This window comes from Pieris napi, chromosome 9 (genome assembly GCF_905475465.1).
Source record: "Pieris napi chromosome 9, ilPieNapi1.2, whole genome shotgun sequence".
Classification (NCBI taxonomy): domain Eukaryota; kingdom Metazoa; phylum Arthropoda; class Insecta; order Lepidoptera; family Pieridae; genus Pieris; species Pieris napi.
Genome location: NC_062242.1, coordinates 8,691,101 through 8,707,463, shown reverse-complemented (window position 1 = coordinate 8,707,463; position 16,363 = coordinate 8,691,101). Strand labels below are relative to the sequence as shown.

The following is a 16,363-nucleotide window of genomic DNA, read 5'->3' as shown; positions in this document are numbered from 1 at the left end:
GTACTTGATCTTACTGACTGATCTTATGAATAATGGTAGGGGAGCCCAAGAGGGGATTTCGGGATTTACTAAAGCGCGGCAGATTAATATATAGGGGGATACCTTGTACCCGGTTAAGTACCTCCACAAAATATGAGGCCCATATATAAGGCCGCACGTGAAGGAGACAGGATCAGTTTAGTAAAAAAAAATTGACCATCAGAAATTCCCGAGCGCGTCAGATTAAGGTAGGGTGAGTTAATTACATCCTAAAAAGTGTATATTCCACTAATCTGACAATTTGAGAGTGACGGAAAAAAAGGGGAGGGCAACAAAGTTGTAAAAAAAAACGTCATCTCGACATTCTCGAGCGTAGCTAATTTTTTTTTTATTTTGAAGGAAATAATTCAAGAATAATGAAAAATATATAATCTGACGATTTCCGCAAGCCGAAATAACAAAAATTCGTCGATAAAGTTAAATGCGTGCAGCTGCGTGATGCCTACATTTCCTTAAACCGATCGGAATCTACTAAACGGCGTTCTAAATATTTCCCTCAAAATTACATTTCCTGTGAATTTGAACCGATTCGGACCGATAGATTTTGAGAAATTTTGAAAAATCTTAAAAAAATAAGAAATATTTTTTTTTAAAGTGGTTTCTTTATCGATCAATTTCAAAAACTAATCCGCCTTTGAGCTTGAAAAACCACGTCGATCGCCACCAAGCTGGTCAAAAGCGGTTGATTCGTTCGAGAGATATCGTCGAAAGAAACCCGAAAAAGTGTTTTTTCGGGATTACTCCGAAATTTGTGGTTCGATCAATTAAAATTGCAATTATTTATGAGGATGATAAAACTGCGTCGAATGCCGCCAACCGCGTGAAAATTGCTTGATCCATTCAAAAGTTATTGCGGTTTGAAAATTCCAAAAATAGTGTTCTATGAAACTTCTATCAGACTTTCGAGCTGGGAGAGCTCAAATGCATAGGAATGTTATTTCTTTGAACTCAGCGAGCTCAAAATATCAATTTTAAGCGCCCAGGAATGGAATTAGCGGGAAGTTGCAGGGATGGCCCTTTAGGTGAACCGTTTTTCTATTTTTTTTTTGTCAGAACAGGCGAATCCCTCTAGATAATCGTCAGATTATGAGACAGTACGTTTAGAACATAAAGATGAACCACATATATCTTAATCTGACGCGCTTGAGTATTTCAAAATTGCGATTTTTTTTTTGCAAATTAAGAAAATGGCTGTGGGTTTGCGTCCCATCGAAATCGTCAGATTAGTGAATGAGAGCTTTTTTTTGGTGCACTTAACACTCCCTTAGAAAATCTGACGCGCTCGATAATTTTTTTTTTTTTTTTAATTTTCAACCCTTAAATACAACCACCCGCATCATGCAAACGATCAGATTAACATACGTACATTATTAAAAATACGTAGGGCATAGATGCTATCAATATCTGACGCGCTCGAGGATGTCCATGCAACAGTTTTTTTTTACATATTTAACTATCTTTAGCCGCTTCCCCCACCGATGAAAAGGAAATTATCATATAACATTTTTTTCTTCTTTTTATCTAAGCTTTGCATCCCAATAGGTCTCTACGACGCTCGAGTAAATCCCCATTTAGCATCGTGGGCTCCCCTACCATAATTAGCGTACTAACCATCAGCTGCCCAACTAGCGTGTGTTTCACGCATAGTTCGGTCAATTTGTGTTGAAAAACTACGTAAATACAACGCTACCACCCGGACATAAGTCAAGGGCAAAGAATGGACGAGAAAAACTAGCAAGATACGTTGCCCAATTTTTTTAAGTTTATTTTAGATTGATCTTGAGATGCTGATTATTAATAGCAATCAAGCATCGCTATCTATTTTAAAAAAAATCTATTTATATGTATTTAAATATTCCTGCACGTTGGGTCTTAACTCTTACGTGCAGTGTATTGATTACGGTAAGTCTCCAGAAAAATAGGTCTAAATAATAAATAAAACGTGGATTTTTATACAATCAACATGTTTTTATTTTTATATATTTATCGATCACAAGAAAATCACTCGAGGGAATGACATTGGAATTTATTACTTAATCGCCGAAAGTATAGACAATTTTAATTAAACGAAACAATGGAATTATTATGTCAAATTTATTATAAGAGAGACAAAATGCATAATTATCTATCCAGTAATATATAATTATCTATTCAGAGACAAGTTTAAGTCTTATCTGTCAAATAGTCACAGGATTTTGACAGATAAATAATTGGCTTAACGCTTGTCTTTGAATCATAGTCTAAGAGTCAGAGACACGTTAAAGTGCGAAGAAACTCTCATGTATCAACTTGCATGACTACTTCACAGATTGGAGTGTATACACTTATTGTCTTTGAATCTTAGATCAAATATTGAGAGTAATTCTTAAAAATAAAAATTTATTTGACAATTATATAAGAAAAATATGTCGCACTGGTAATTCTTTTATTCTTAACGTAAATGCTTAACGGGGTTATATATTGAGTCGTGAAGAATTTAAAAAACATTTCCACATGACTCCATTTCTGCCTAATCCTAAGTTGCCTATCATCAAAAACATGATAATTTCTAAATCAAATGTCTTTAAATTATGATCACATATTTCATTAAACTAAGTGCTAATGTATTGTAATCACTAAAAATAGGATAACGAAAAGCTCGATTATCGAAGTTCTAAAAACGAACCAAAGGAATTAATTATGGATATTATCATCTCACTCTCCCCGGCGCGGCGCCGGCGGCGACTTATATAATTTATATACAAAATATTTATTTAAAAGGCACTTGTCATTAATTTACATGTCATAGGAATAACCATTATTATAAATAACAAAATCATCATTAAGAATGTCCGGCGATATAGTTTTCAATAATAAAAACAATTCTCTAGTATCAGTCTTTGAGTGATCTGAGCGAAACACTGCATTAACCATTGAACGTTTGTATATATATACATACGATTATGTAAAAAAATTGCATATAATATTACAATTCAAAGCCCACCGATTACTTTTAGTATTCTTCCGATCAATCCTGGAAAAAACTTAAGTAAACTAAAAATATTACGTGACAAACGGACACGTGTGGTAAGAGGCACGCGTCGTAAGTGACACGGGTAGGAGCGAGGTCTCACAGGAACTATTGCATGAGGCCAGCCGAGAGGGTCAGGGCAAGCGGGGCAGGGGCGGAAGGGGGGGCAGGTGGGGCAGATGCGCCAGGCGGCAGTTTTCGATGTACAAGTCTTTGACGAGCAGGTCGGCGGCGGCGAGGCGCGCGTGGAGCCTCTGCGCTGCCCGTTCTGCTCGTGCTGCTCGCGCCCGTAAAGCCGCTCCTGCCGTTGCTCCGCCGCATCCACACGTCTATCACAAACAAACAAACTGTATAAATTTTCTGCTAACATTTATTACTTTCACATATTTGATACAGACAGTCGTCCTATGGTATTCTAATATTGGGTTACATACATCCAAAAGAATATAAAAACTAAGTTAAGTTAAAGAAAACACTTTTTAACCGAATTGAATTATGTAAAATAATTATAAGTTTATAATAATACATAACTTCAATCCGCTAAAAAAGTGTTTTCTTTAAATGTGTAAAAGCTATGCTATTAAAATACTATAAGTTAGTAAAGTTGCCGGCATTTGAAGGAGGAACTAACTACATACACTCGAATTTCTTAGTGTTTATTATATTTATTTAATATAATAAATATTAACCCGTAGTTCTTGTATTCGGATCCTAGCTGAACAAATTGTCTTTATTTATGCGTTTTTAACATTTGCTCTTTCAATAAAAAATAGTAAGAAATCGCAAAAAAAAATTGAAAATGTTAGACTTTCGTCAACCAATTCATATAAATAAGTCAACTATTAAGAAGCTTAAGGATTAATCGACATCTTTATATGTTCGCAAAGTGATTTCACAGTAGCAATATTGTGTACCTTATGTATTTATTATTACATATTTTTCTATTTTTCGACATTATTGCATTGGTTTAGTATTGTAAGGATCGAGTATGTAATATGTTTGTTTTTTGAATAAATCAATATTTTTGGTAATAAAAGCGGATAAGTTTTATCAGAATTATAAATGCTCGCCATTATGAAAATTGCATTTTAAAGCAAGACTACAAATATTCAAAGAAAATAGCAAGCACAGCAATAACGATTCTTAAAAGGCCGGCAACATTGCAAGCCATCTAGAAAAAGAGTCGTGGAGAGATTATTGCCAGTTCTTTTCTTCCGTTCTACGCCCTTGATTTGAGAACTCATAGTAAATGTAAAATTAAAAGCATTATTATACTTTTTTTTTGACGTTTATAAGTGTACATTGTGTTACCTATATGAATAAATGATTTTGACTTTGATTTTAGAAAATATGTACACAAGCGGTGGTATCACTTATACTCAGATGAGTCTACTGCCCGTTTGCCCCCTGTTCTGGGAGGCTGCTTATCATGCAGGAAATCATCTATTAAAGGTCTCAGAAGAACCAAGCCAAAGTTAAATATCAGACTTACCGGCTGGAACCGCTGCACATCAAGGTCTGTGCAGGGTCTGGGGCGTGGCCTCTGCAGCTGCTGTTGGAGCTGATCAGCACACTGCTGCAACTCCTCTATGCGCTGGGATTTCTGCGACAGATCTTCTGCCTGTGGAAACAGCAGTTAAAGAGTTTAGTAATTAAAAAAATTAAACTACACTTAAATAGCTGTCAACATTATTACCTTTAACAATACATACCTCCAGAAATACTGGACTATCTCAAAAACGACTGAACCGATATTGATAAAACATGAACCTTTACCTGTTCATAGTATCTTGACTTTTAGCATTCGAAAAATATCAAGAAAAATATACATAAAGTTACAAATTGTAGCAAATAGTTAACATATCATGATATTCAATTGTTTTGCAATGCCAACCATATCACATACACAGATCAAACTGATAACCTCCTTTTTTGAAGTTGGTTAAAAATTTAAAAGCACCCACACGCATGTCAGCTAAGGCGGTCTGAAGGGTACCTGTCGCGCAAGGCGAGCATCGGTCTCCTCCCGCAGCTGCTGCATCTCGGCCTCCAGCTGGGCGTACTGGTCTTCCAGTGCTGTCTCCGGCAGCGCCGGCAGAGCTGGTGGCGCAACGCGCGACGCCGACGCGAACTGGCGCTCATAGGCCGCCACCTTATCGGCCAACTCTGCCAGCAGTTCATCGGCAGCGCGCTGTTCGTCCCGTTCGCGCTGCAGCCTCGCTGCCCAATACTCTTCGCAGCGCTCGTACTCACCGCGCAACGCATCCAAGCTACCTTCCAGCTCCCTACAAAATTATCAATATTCCATTTAAAAAAAAAATATATATATATATATATAAATGTCAATATTCTATTTTTTGATATTTTATGGCGTACATGAATGCATGAATTCCATACAATTTGTAGCTAACTTAATTGAACTTGAATGCTATTTAGAAGGTTCCAAATATGCCAATCAAACTCATGTTTTTTATCATGTTTATGTATTAAAAGTTCTTATTTCCCATTATGCCTATAAGTGTTAACCTAAATTTAGAACTGGATATAACTCTAAATTACATGTATTTTCACTATCTTATTTCATCAATTGAAATGGCACTAACGTGATAATAGCGTTGAGATTCGATATTTCAGCCTCATGTGATGCCCTCAGTTGGGCCAGTTCATCATCTGGGCCACTTAGGACTGCGCACAGTGCCCCCACTCTCTCCCACTTTCCACCACAAAGCTCACAGCTCGCATTTTCTGCAGATAACATCTTGAGTTCGCTGAGTTGCTCTTGAGATGGCCTACACATTTCTATGTGTCCATCCTCGACTGAGCATTCACGCTGAAATTAATAATATTAACTATGTAAATAATAGGACCACGTAACTCTTTGTTTAATGACATGACACAATAATCGTTGAATTTGATAAATTAACATTAAAAGATAAAAATTTATAAACACACTAGCAGACCGGCCAAGCGTTGCTGTGGCTAAGGTTTTTGTTATATTACATAGTAGCAAACTATTCAAGGGAAACGGTAGGAGAACACCAGTCATGGGGACCACCATGCTTTTTTGGTGGTAATGTCATTAAATTGTAGGTTATGTGAAACGTTGGTACTTTCAACACAGCGCCATCTGTTGGAATTGTGACTATCAAATAATTAACAAATAATTTGCAATAAAATAATATTGCGGGTATAAATTGAGATGTAAGCTATCTTATCTTTTAAGTTAGATGAAACCGCTCACGGTATGCAAATTTGATTGAAATCGGTTCAGTAGTTTAGGAGTCCATAGCGGACAAACAACGTGACACGTAATTTTTATATATTAAGATATTAAAGAAAGTCCAATGTAAGGTCTCAGAGGCATTTTTTCTTCACAACTATCACACAATAAAAGTCCATACATTATAGTAACATTATTATGATTATGCCCTGTTTTAAAATAAAGGGTCTAGAGAAGACCTCCACACAATCCATTTAAAAATAAAGGTTAAGAAAAGGGATGTAAGTTTTAAAAACGCAATAGGTACCTGAAGCGTATTGAGGGTTAAAGGACTGGAAGGAGCTGATGATGGGCGGGGGGCGCGGGCAGCAGCCTCAAGCGCGGCAGCCAGCTCGTCGACACGGTCCCGAAGGCGCGCGTTGTCGCCACGCAGTTCAGCAAGACGTTCGGCACACTGCTCGGCGGCGGCGTGTTCTCTCTCGGCGCGTTCCGCTTCGCGTTGGGCGGCAATTCGGGCCTCTTCCAATGCACGGGCTCCTTCACGCTCGATTTCATTATGACGATTTTCACACTCATTGATTCGTTCCTGAAATATATGGGCATAAATTGAAAATGGTTATGCTGTTTAACTTGATACAACATAAAAATGTATATTTAATTAAATAACATTTACATATGTTATTTAAATAAATATACCACATAATAAAGGCTTTTTTTTTAATATATAGGAGAGAAACTTTTCTACTAAACTTAACTAAGTGATGTAAATCAGTCAAATAAAACTTTTCTTACCAATCAATAATATTAATAAATTTGTATGATGAAGACTTCTGTTGGTCGCAGACTTCACAGACAAAAAAATCCTCTTTAAATAAGTGTAGATACCTCTGAAAGCTCTCTGTCTGTTTATATGGCTTGAACCATTTCAAGTTCAAATGTAACAGAGGCAGTGATAAGTTCCTAACTTGATACTATAAAATAAAGCCACCAACCTCCAGATCTTGGCAACGTTGTGTGCGGGTTGCTAGATCTATCCGCAGCTGGGCCTCGAGATCAGCGCGGCGCGCGATATCTGCAGCCAGACGACTGGACTCGCGAGATGCGCGTTCCCGCTCCGCTGCAGCTTCATCTCCAGCCAATCGCGCTATTTCTGCGTGTTTCAATTCCATTGCCTTCATTCTATTTTTTAGCTCTGCTTCTATCTGCGCATGGTTCTCATCAACATCTTGCGCTAACATCCTTGCTCGCCGATTAGCTTCTGAAAGGTCAGATCTCAGTTTGTTGCGTTCAGCAACAACCATTTCAAATTTACTCCGAATTCTTTCTATTTGTAGTCTGCTCAATGTATTGGCAGCTAATAACAATAAAGACCGTGGTTCTGAAATCTCTGATGGGAATCCCAAAGCTTGTAATTCTTCATCAAGTGATTGTTCAAGATCTCTGGGTTCAATAGCAACTATTGTGAAGCCTAATTCTTGAAGTAGTCTTCTAGGCTTTTGAACCCCTGCTCGCTCCCAGGCCTCTACAATTACATCACTGGGGACAGTATCATTATCTATACATGTACTTACATCAGAATTACTTTCATCAAGACTACTATCAATTGTGGACTGGAGAGATACATTAAGTCTATCAAAAAATTCACCTAAACTCATTTCATCCGTTTTTGATGAATCAAATACTTGTTGGATGAGCTTTCTATTGACACCATGCATTTCCAAGCTTTGGCAAAGCTTTAGAGCTCGGTCTGTGTCGACGCGCTGCTCATGGTCTAGCTTTGGAGCTTCTTCATCTTCGAGACGTAAGTCAATGCGACTTTCCATAGCTGAAGAGCTTCGTTTACACTTCATACGTTGTTTACAACGTTCGACATCTAAACGCGACTCGGAAGCCACACGATGTCGCGGAGACACGTTTGAATCTATTCGTTGTGGTCGCGAGCGACGACCATATTTTTTCAATCCAAAGGTAAATTTCGGAGCAACTTCTCGGCCTGAAGAATCGTCGTCACTTTGGGGTGGTGTCGATACAGCTGGTCGAGTGCTGGGTGCCGGTGAAGGACCCTCGCCGCCGAGTACAGACAGTAGCCCGTTGCGAAAGTGAGTGAAGGTGACACGGTCAGGCCGCCCGTCAAAAAGCGTGTCAACTAGTGTAGCCCCTCGATCCTCAAGCTGTAACGCGTCACATAGCTCAAGAACAGCAGACCTATCTAAGGCTTCTTCGTTATTTATGTCGAAGGTTTTGAACACACTGTACAGCTGTTTTTCATAGTGATTCATGGAGACACCATCCATAACGAACAATATATTATAGTAAAAATAACATCTAAGTTTTGTTTAAGTATTTATAGGATATGTCGGGACATAATATGTAGTGTTATTTATGTTCTGTTTTAATTAAAATCTTATATTAATATTTAGAAATTTTTCACAACCTCAACAATTCAATTTGTTACTTAGTTGGTAATTACTTGACAATTGGCGACTGACATTGACATTTGACATTAAACAGGTTGATGGTGTTTTTCTGTTTTCGGTTTTCACTTTTCAGGTAAGAACAAAAGTTAAAACATAGAAAGCGTGTAAAAATAAGATAGCTAGCTATTTGGCTCTAAACTAAGGTATTTTTGTGTATGGCTAAACGACACATATTTCACTATCATATGCTTGTGGTCGTAAACTCATTTATCAAATTCTGATGCTTGTTGCTCTTAATCTTTTTGAATAGTATCAAATTGTAGATATGTAGATAGAAAACAAAGAAAAAAAAAACAATGATTTTCATCCGTAAATTTATATAATTGTTACTGTTATTGCTAATGCAATAAATAAGTATTTTAAAAGTATTCTGTAACTCACATGTTATGTTTGATGTCATTTTTGGTCAATTTCATACTGGTTTTAGTAGCAATAATTTTTTTTTTGGATTTTAGAGGTTTGTGTTGACTAGTGACCTATCTTATTTGTCGATAATATTTAAAGTAAAAAAAAACTATCACCATAATATTGCTAGATCACTTTAATAAATTATTCGGCATAGCTAACTAGCTACATGATGAAAACCGACTTCAACGAAACTCGATTTCACCAATATGTATTATGTAATAAACGATACTAGTCCGAACAACTACCAACCTACATAAAATAAAACATTATTTTATCTAATTTTTACGTATTAGAATGGTGTTGAAACAATAATATTCTTTTGTTGAGTCTTATTGAATGCAATAGGCATTCTGTGGCCTAACTTCTGTGGCAATCTTTATTTATGGTTATGATTTATGGTATTATGATACCAGGCCATAAAATTATTTAAAAAAAAATGTTATTATGAGTTCAGCAAATTAAATGAATATATTGATAAACATTATTAACGCAATCATCTTAGTTATACAGAAGTACCTAAAAATAAATTGCAAGACTTAAGAGACTCCGACAAACGTATTCACGTGTCCTTGCGAATAAGAATTAGGAACAATTATCTTTTCAGTTTCCAGTGTTTTGAATGCTGTGTATATTGCAATTCAGTATTTGTTTATCAGTAATCAAGATTAATTGAAGGCAGATGACGCAATTAAGTTTATTTAGATGTCTTTGTGCACCTAAAAACAATTCAATGTAATGTGGGTGTTTTTAACAATATTAAGCTAACATTTTCGCAGTAAGCTATGAAAGAGACGTGGAACAAAATCTTTGGCTACAAGAAAAATGGGAATTCAATAAAACTAAGTACGTATAAAGAATTGGACAAAGTAGAGAACAAAAATAAAAAATGTTTTACGTATTATAGATGTGTGAGTACAATTCTATGGTTAATTATTTTGTCACTAATAGCTGTGGTCATTCTAAAGAAACAAAACCCACTTATTGATATTGTGTATGTTGATAATTCCGATATAATTAGTGATAAAGTGGTATCATGCTACTATAATACTCCTTCCAATGATGATGCTTCTCAGTTACTACCCTCCAACATCAACCCTCATCTGTGCACTCACATCAATATTGCCTTTGCACAGGTGAAAAATAAACAAATTTATTTAACTGATTTGCAAATTAAAACTATAGCAGATGTCCTACAAATAAAAAACAAAAATCCAAGTTTAAAAGTTTTGCTGTCTGTGGGAGGAGCTGGTAATAATGAAGGATTTTCAGATATGGTAGTAAATCACATAGCTAGAAAAGAGTTTATAAAGTCTATAAAATACACGTTAAGAAATTATACTTTAGATGGCATAGATTTAGACTGGGAATTTCCTGCCCTTCATCAATATAGCAGAGATGCAGGCAAGAGGGAAAGGCAGCACTTCTCACAGTTGCTGAGAGAGATAAGGATGGAGTATATTAGAGAGAAGAGGAATTACATGCTCACAGTGGCTTTAGCTGCACCTCAGATAATTGTTGATGTGGCATATGATGTCGATCAAATCAACTTGTATGTGGATTATGCAAACATAATGACCTATGACTTTCATTATTATACACAGTATACACCATTCACAGGACTAAATTCACCATTATATGCTAGAAATTCTGAGTATTTCTACATGGGGACTCTTAATATTAACTATACAATACAAATGTATCTAAGTAAAGGTTTAAATGAAAGTAAGATTGTTGTGGGTATACCAACTTATGGCCACAGCTTTACCCTAGTAAATGAAGATAATGCAGACATTGGGAGCCCGGCATCAGGATATGGTCATGTTGGTAGTTCAGGGTTTGTAAGTTATCCTGAGGTTTGTAATTTTTTAAAAGATAATAGCAATGTGAGTATAGTAGAAGAGAAAAATGCACGAGTGTCATATTTACATAAACAAACAGAATGGATTTCGTTTGACAGCCCTCAAAGTGTTACAAGTAAAGCTGAATATATAAAAAAGCACAAGCTGAGAGGAGCCATGATCTATGCACTGAACTCGGATGACTATAAAGGACTCTGTGGGAATATACTTTTCAGCAATGTCAGTGATAACTTTCCCTTGTCTGCTTCTATTAGAAATATTATCCTAACATGAATGTGCGATTGCATGATAATAATATGTATATGGTTCAATAAGTTATTTTTGTAATGCAATCCTATACACGCAGTTACCGAGACCTCTTCATTAATTAGGTATATAAAAAATTTACCTTCTTCCGAGACACATAAGTAATTTTGTACATTGTACAGGATTTCATAATTCACAATATTAGTACCACAAAATAAATATTAAAAGCAATCGTGCGAGCCGCGGCAGAGGCGCGGGCGTCGGCCCACGCGCATCGCGACTGCCCAAGGTGAATGCAGTGGCCGCGGCTCAGCGGCCTAGAACAGCACGCATGGCAAACAGGTCATCTTGCTAGTGAAAAAGCCAAAGAAAACTAGAACTCGTTAGGTTGCAGTGGGGATTTCCACTTGAGCGCCCACAATCGCCGTAGACACCACCCGTTCCACGTACAGATTATGCAGAGATTCTGTAAAAAACACCCGATTTTTCCAACTTATATTCCACTTCATTGACCTCATCAGTTAAACATAAACATTAAAATATTTTGGAAGCTTGTAATTATAGAATTGCTGCTATTCTTTATTCCTTAATGATAGTTTCTTTCTATCTTTTACCTATCTTAAGGCTGAATAGTGTGTATGAGCCTTAAAATATATGAGTATGGTGTAACAATAAAAGTACCTGAAATGTTAATATTAAAGTTGATGTGCAATTAATTTAAAGAGTTTAATTTTATATCTGCGCATGGTAAAGATTGGGCTGACGTTATTTCTTAACATAAAACCGGATTAAATCATGTACCTACTGATGATAACGTCAATGATGTAGGTGTAATATGGGTGGGAGGAAAGAACATAAAATCGCCTAAACGGTTAGTTTGATCGTGCGCATAAGTCCTTTTATGGAATAAGTAAGAAATCAATAGTATGTAAGTGTTATGTTAACATGACAAACTTAAGTATTGCTAGAGAACCCATCATCTACCTAAATAGGATAGCAGTTCACAAAAATATATAAACTCATACAGAATCTTAACAAGTCTACCAAAAACCTATTAATCCTTTTTTTTTTATAATATCATACTTACACAAAATGGTAAGGAATACATGATAAGAATATGCAATTCTGTCTCAGACTTCTCTACTACAACAATACAATTTTTGCAAACAATGCAATCATTAGGAATCTGATGGTCACCTTTTAAAATTGTCAGTAAAGAAAATCAATTTAAGTGAGTTTTTAGGACCAACAAAATAACAAAAACAATATATAAAAATAGGAAGCTCTTTAATATGGCACTACCTTACAGTACCTACATATATATTTAAAGATATGCAAGTATATAACTAGCTCTCTTGGGCACTCCACTGCACCACTACTTCAGCACCCTTGGGAACAATTCCCTAATTTGACGCAATTAATGCTAATACAGCAAAGCAACAATAATAATAAAGATATAACATAATCCTGATTATAACAATACAAGTTTAGGACTTTAATGTTATAAGCTGAAAATGCTGTTTTTAACAATAAATTCAAATTTTACTTCACATGATGTGTCATTAAAATGCACTCTAAGTTCTATAATAAACCATCTTACATAGAAATCAGCTTAACTTTTTTATATTTTAAACCTATGTACTATAACAGGTTTGTGCTGGTTCATTTAAATGAATTTCAAGAAAACAGTTTAAGTCAATTAATTTGAAATTAAATAATGGCACATGAGCAATACAAAATGGAATTATGAATGAAATCTGTATAACATTCAGACACAACTTATTTTATCATGCAAATTTTCTTCATACATATTATACTGCTTGTCTTAATTAAAAATCAATACAATTCAAGATCTAGTAAATATCACAAACTGAAATTTTATCAACTTAAAATTAACTTATTTCTATATTAAAATTTAAATAAATTTCATATAAACCAATTTAATATAAAAACGTAAGAGAGCAATAATTGAGTATTTTTTTGTTAAATGCATTTATAGCATACACACTTAAATTCAGATATTTTAGTTCAAGACCTAAGCCCTCAGAACAAGTCAAAGTTATTTATAAAGTAGCTTACAAAAATATTAAAAAGCCATTAAAAATATTGTGGAATGCTTTGTTTAAATGTAACACAAGATTAGAGCATATGACCAGCAATTGAGTGTGGCGCAAACTTACTGACTTACCTAGCCTATATTATACCTAATATTGTAGATTTCACACAAAATGTAAACGCCTTGTATCACAAACTATAGGTATATATACTCTATGTCTCTATAAGGATATATAATAATGTATATTAGTAGAGTTTCTAAACATTAGGATATGGCAAATTAACAACAACTTATTGTCTAGTGGAATTCATTATTTTAAGTAAGGAGCTCAATGGCCACTGAGTGTGATACTTTATCACTGATAATTCAGTACACTGATTTTGTTCAGAACAGTAATATAGCAATTATATTGCAAGTTAACAAGTGGGTAATTTTTCTTTACAATGGAAATAAAAAACACAAATTATAACTGTCATTATAATCTGATGTTTCATTTGAAGTTAAGGGAATTGGTTGTTATTAACCAGAATTTTTTATACTACTTTTTTTAAAGCATATTATAAACAGTATATAGTAACCATTAACATCAGAACATATACATATAATCTAGAGCAGGACGGTTATCGCAAGTGTCAGCTTCACATTAACAAGCAATCTTATGTATTGATATGTGAGTATCTACTGTTCTACCTTATGGTAGCTCAAAAATAATACTTTGTGAGATTCTACTGATAGAAGCCAGATTGAAACAATTTCTAATTTGTGAGTTTATCCCAAATTACATAGGCATATTGGCTAAGCTAGCCTTATTAATGTTAATGCCAAGATGCTACGTCTGAAGCCAGTGAAACATAAGGCTGTGTACAGTAGGATAGTCTAACTCAGTGTTAGAACTGAGAAACTCTTTTAAGTCAAGTGAGAGGTTGGCTGGAGGCGTGTGATCGAGCACGGAATGCGCAGAATTATCATCTGAAGCACAATCAGAGGAAGCTGGCTCTCGCCATGCTTCACCATAGTGTAACTCACGCAGGTCGCACAATGTTGGCGACTCATCGCAATCGCTCACCTCTTCGTCCACGGAAAGAGTTCGTGACTTGCTCCTGGCAGATTCATTTTCATTACTGTCTCGACTGTTTTCGTTTTGTCGCCGGGCATTTTTCAAGGCGCGATACCGTCTCGATCTCTCCCTCTGCAAACGTCTTTTTCTTTCATCAGCCCGTTCCAACTCTTCAGGGGTCTTCTTTGTTGCATTCTTACCGAAGAAATACCTCATAAATGACTCGTCGCAGTTTCGTTTAGATAGATAACTCGCCATCAGCTTGTAGTAATATTGATTGTCCATCGTTTAACAAAATAACATAAGACTACTTTTTAAAGAAAAAATACACCAGAGAATTGTATAGAACTGCAAATTTCTGGAAATTGCGAAATAAAAATAATGAGAATTGAGAACGCGAGTGGTGACATTTGCTGACGTGACGTCACCGACAATCGACATTGAAAGTTTGACTTTTTCTTTTTGTCAAATGCCCCTGCATCCTCCTTTTTTTATTTAATGGCCTGGTAACGAGGCCTTTAAGCCTATTCTTCTACATGAAAATTCACATGTATTTTTGTCTTTATATAATAATGCACTATAACACTTTTTGTTTTTGAGCAAACCACCCAAGTGGCGGGGGGAGGGATCACTAACTTCCATTATTTTACTTGCCATAATATTTTATAGGGATGGCGATTCTTTACGAAAAAGATCGATTTTTAAATCGATTCGAATCGTAGTCTAATGAATCGATTCACGAAAAAATCGAGGCCTACAAAATCGATTCTTAAAAAATCGATCTTTTTTTCAAGTTTGCGTTTACAATGTAAATTTGTATCAATTTTACTAAAAACAAGATTAATATTGCAATTAACGATATCTTATCAATAAATAGATAATTGGACATAAAGTAATCGTGAATGAAGTATGAACACTTCCATCAATAAGAATTCCACATATTACTTATTAGTTATTTCAATGCTGATTATTCCTGTGTAAAAGTAAATTTAAATGATAATCACAACTAACAGAACAAACTGAAAATAATAGCGTCAAAGTAAAAAATAAGAAGCGCTTTACTTATTTACTTACCTACTCTCAATTAGTTATTATTTCGCAACAAACACTACATGAAAATCTGATGAAAATCAATCATGAAAATACTTATATTACGCTAATAACAGTATTCATTAAACGACAACAACAAATGAATAATGCAATATCAATCGTCACAGATTATAAATACATAAAGTCAAAGACTACAAACGTAACTTTTTTATTAAAGAGAGGCGAGTAAAGGATACTAAACATACAGCCATCTCGCGAGTTTATGAGTAGTTAACTCTTTAACCGGCAGCACTCTTATAATTCAGGCACATTCAACTAAATGCAAATAATTGTATGGTTTATACCAAAACAGAAAAAATCGAATGTCGATTTTCAAGGGTGATATATCGATTCAGTGAATCGACACAGTACTTCATATCGATTTAAAAAATCGATATTTTCTGCTCGAAAAATCGATTCTTCGATTAATCGATCTCAGATCGCCATCCCTAATATTTTAGTTGGCCAAGCCGTTGGCGTGTTCAAGGAAGCAGATAGAAAGTTCTAGATTTAATAATAATATTTTCCTCATAGCGCCGGTTACTTAACTGGCGACACATAAATAATTCAGTTTGTGTTTTGGCCGAAATTTGAAATATCGCCCCAGGTAGCTTTTTCGAGCAACTCCTATCTATCTGCTGCCGTATGGGCAGGCCGTCAACGTTACGTAAATTTCTTGTACGCCTATGTTCTGCCAGATTTCTATTTGATGTTTTTCAATATTTCAGCTATAAGGCTCGAATGTCGGCGATTTTAGCCAAGTAAGGCCAGGCCGCCTTCGTGTTGTTTTTGGGTTTACAGAACTACAACTTCCACCTCATTAAATTGCCACCAGTTCTTGACCTCGATTCGTCTTGGTCTCGCTAGGTGTCACCGCTTAAGCAGGCCGTTAAGATTCGAAT

The 16,363-nt window shown here is 35.5% G+C and overlaps 3 protein-coding genes across 5 annotated transcripts; 1 reads left to right on the top strand and 2 right to left on the bottom strand.

The window, feature by feature from the left end:
- Positions 1-1,986: 1,986 nt before the first annotated feature.
- On the bottom strand, positions 1,987-11,948 carry LOC125052768 (blastoderm-specific protein 25D-like). 3 transcript variants are annotated; one of them, XM_047653788.1, is made up of 7 exons: positions 11,402-11,948; positions 7,262-8,440; positions 6,577-6,855; positions 5,653-5,879; positions 5,046-5,334; positions 4,542-4,670; positions 1,987-3,378 (listed from the first exon to the last, which is right to left on the bottom strand). In XM_047653788.1, exons 1-7 carry the CDS (start codon positions 11,447-11,449, stop codon positions 3,184-3,186), a joined length of 2,346 nt encoding a protein of 781 aa, XP_047509744.1. In that variant the 5' UTR covers positions 11,450-11,948; the 3' UTR covers positions 1,987-3,183. The 3 variants fall into 3 exon arrangements, with proteins under 3 accessions (XP_047509744.1, XP_047509743.1, XP_047509745.1); XM_047653787.1 differs by lacking the exon at positions 11,402-11,948 and having other exon boundaries at positions 7,262-9,022; XM_047653789.1 differs by lacking the exons at positions 1,987-3,378; positions 11,402-11,948 and having other exon boundaries at positions 4,547-4,670; positions 5,014-5,334; positions 7,262-9,021.
- LOC125052770 (chitinase-3-like protein 1) lies at positions 9,548-11,975 on the top strand. Its single transcript, XM_047653790.1, has one exon. The coding sequence runs from the start codon at positions 9,937-9,939 to the stop codon at positions 11,284-11,286; it is 1,350 nt and encodes a 449-aa protein (XP_047509746.1). The 5' UTR covers positions 9,548-9,936; the 3' UTR covers positions 11,287-11,975.
- Positions 11,976-12,529: 554 nt separating this feature from the next.
- On the bottom strand, positions 12,530-14,827 carry LOC125052771. The gene has a single exon (XM_047653791.1). It carries the CDS (start codon positions 14,655-14,657, stop codon positions 14,145-14,147), a length of 513 nt encoding a protein of 170 aa, XP_047509747.1. The 5' UTR covers positions 14,658-14,827; the 3' UTR covers positions 12,530-14,144.
- Positions 14,828-16,363: the final 1,536 nt, after the last annotated feature.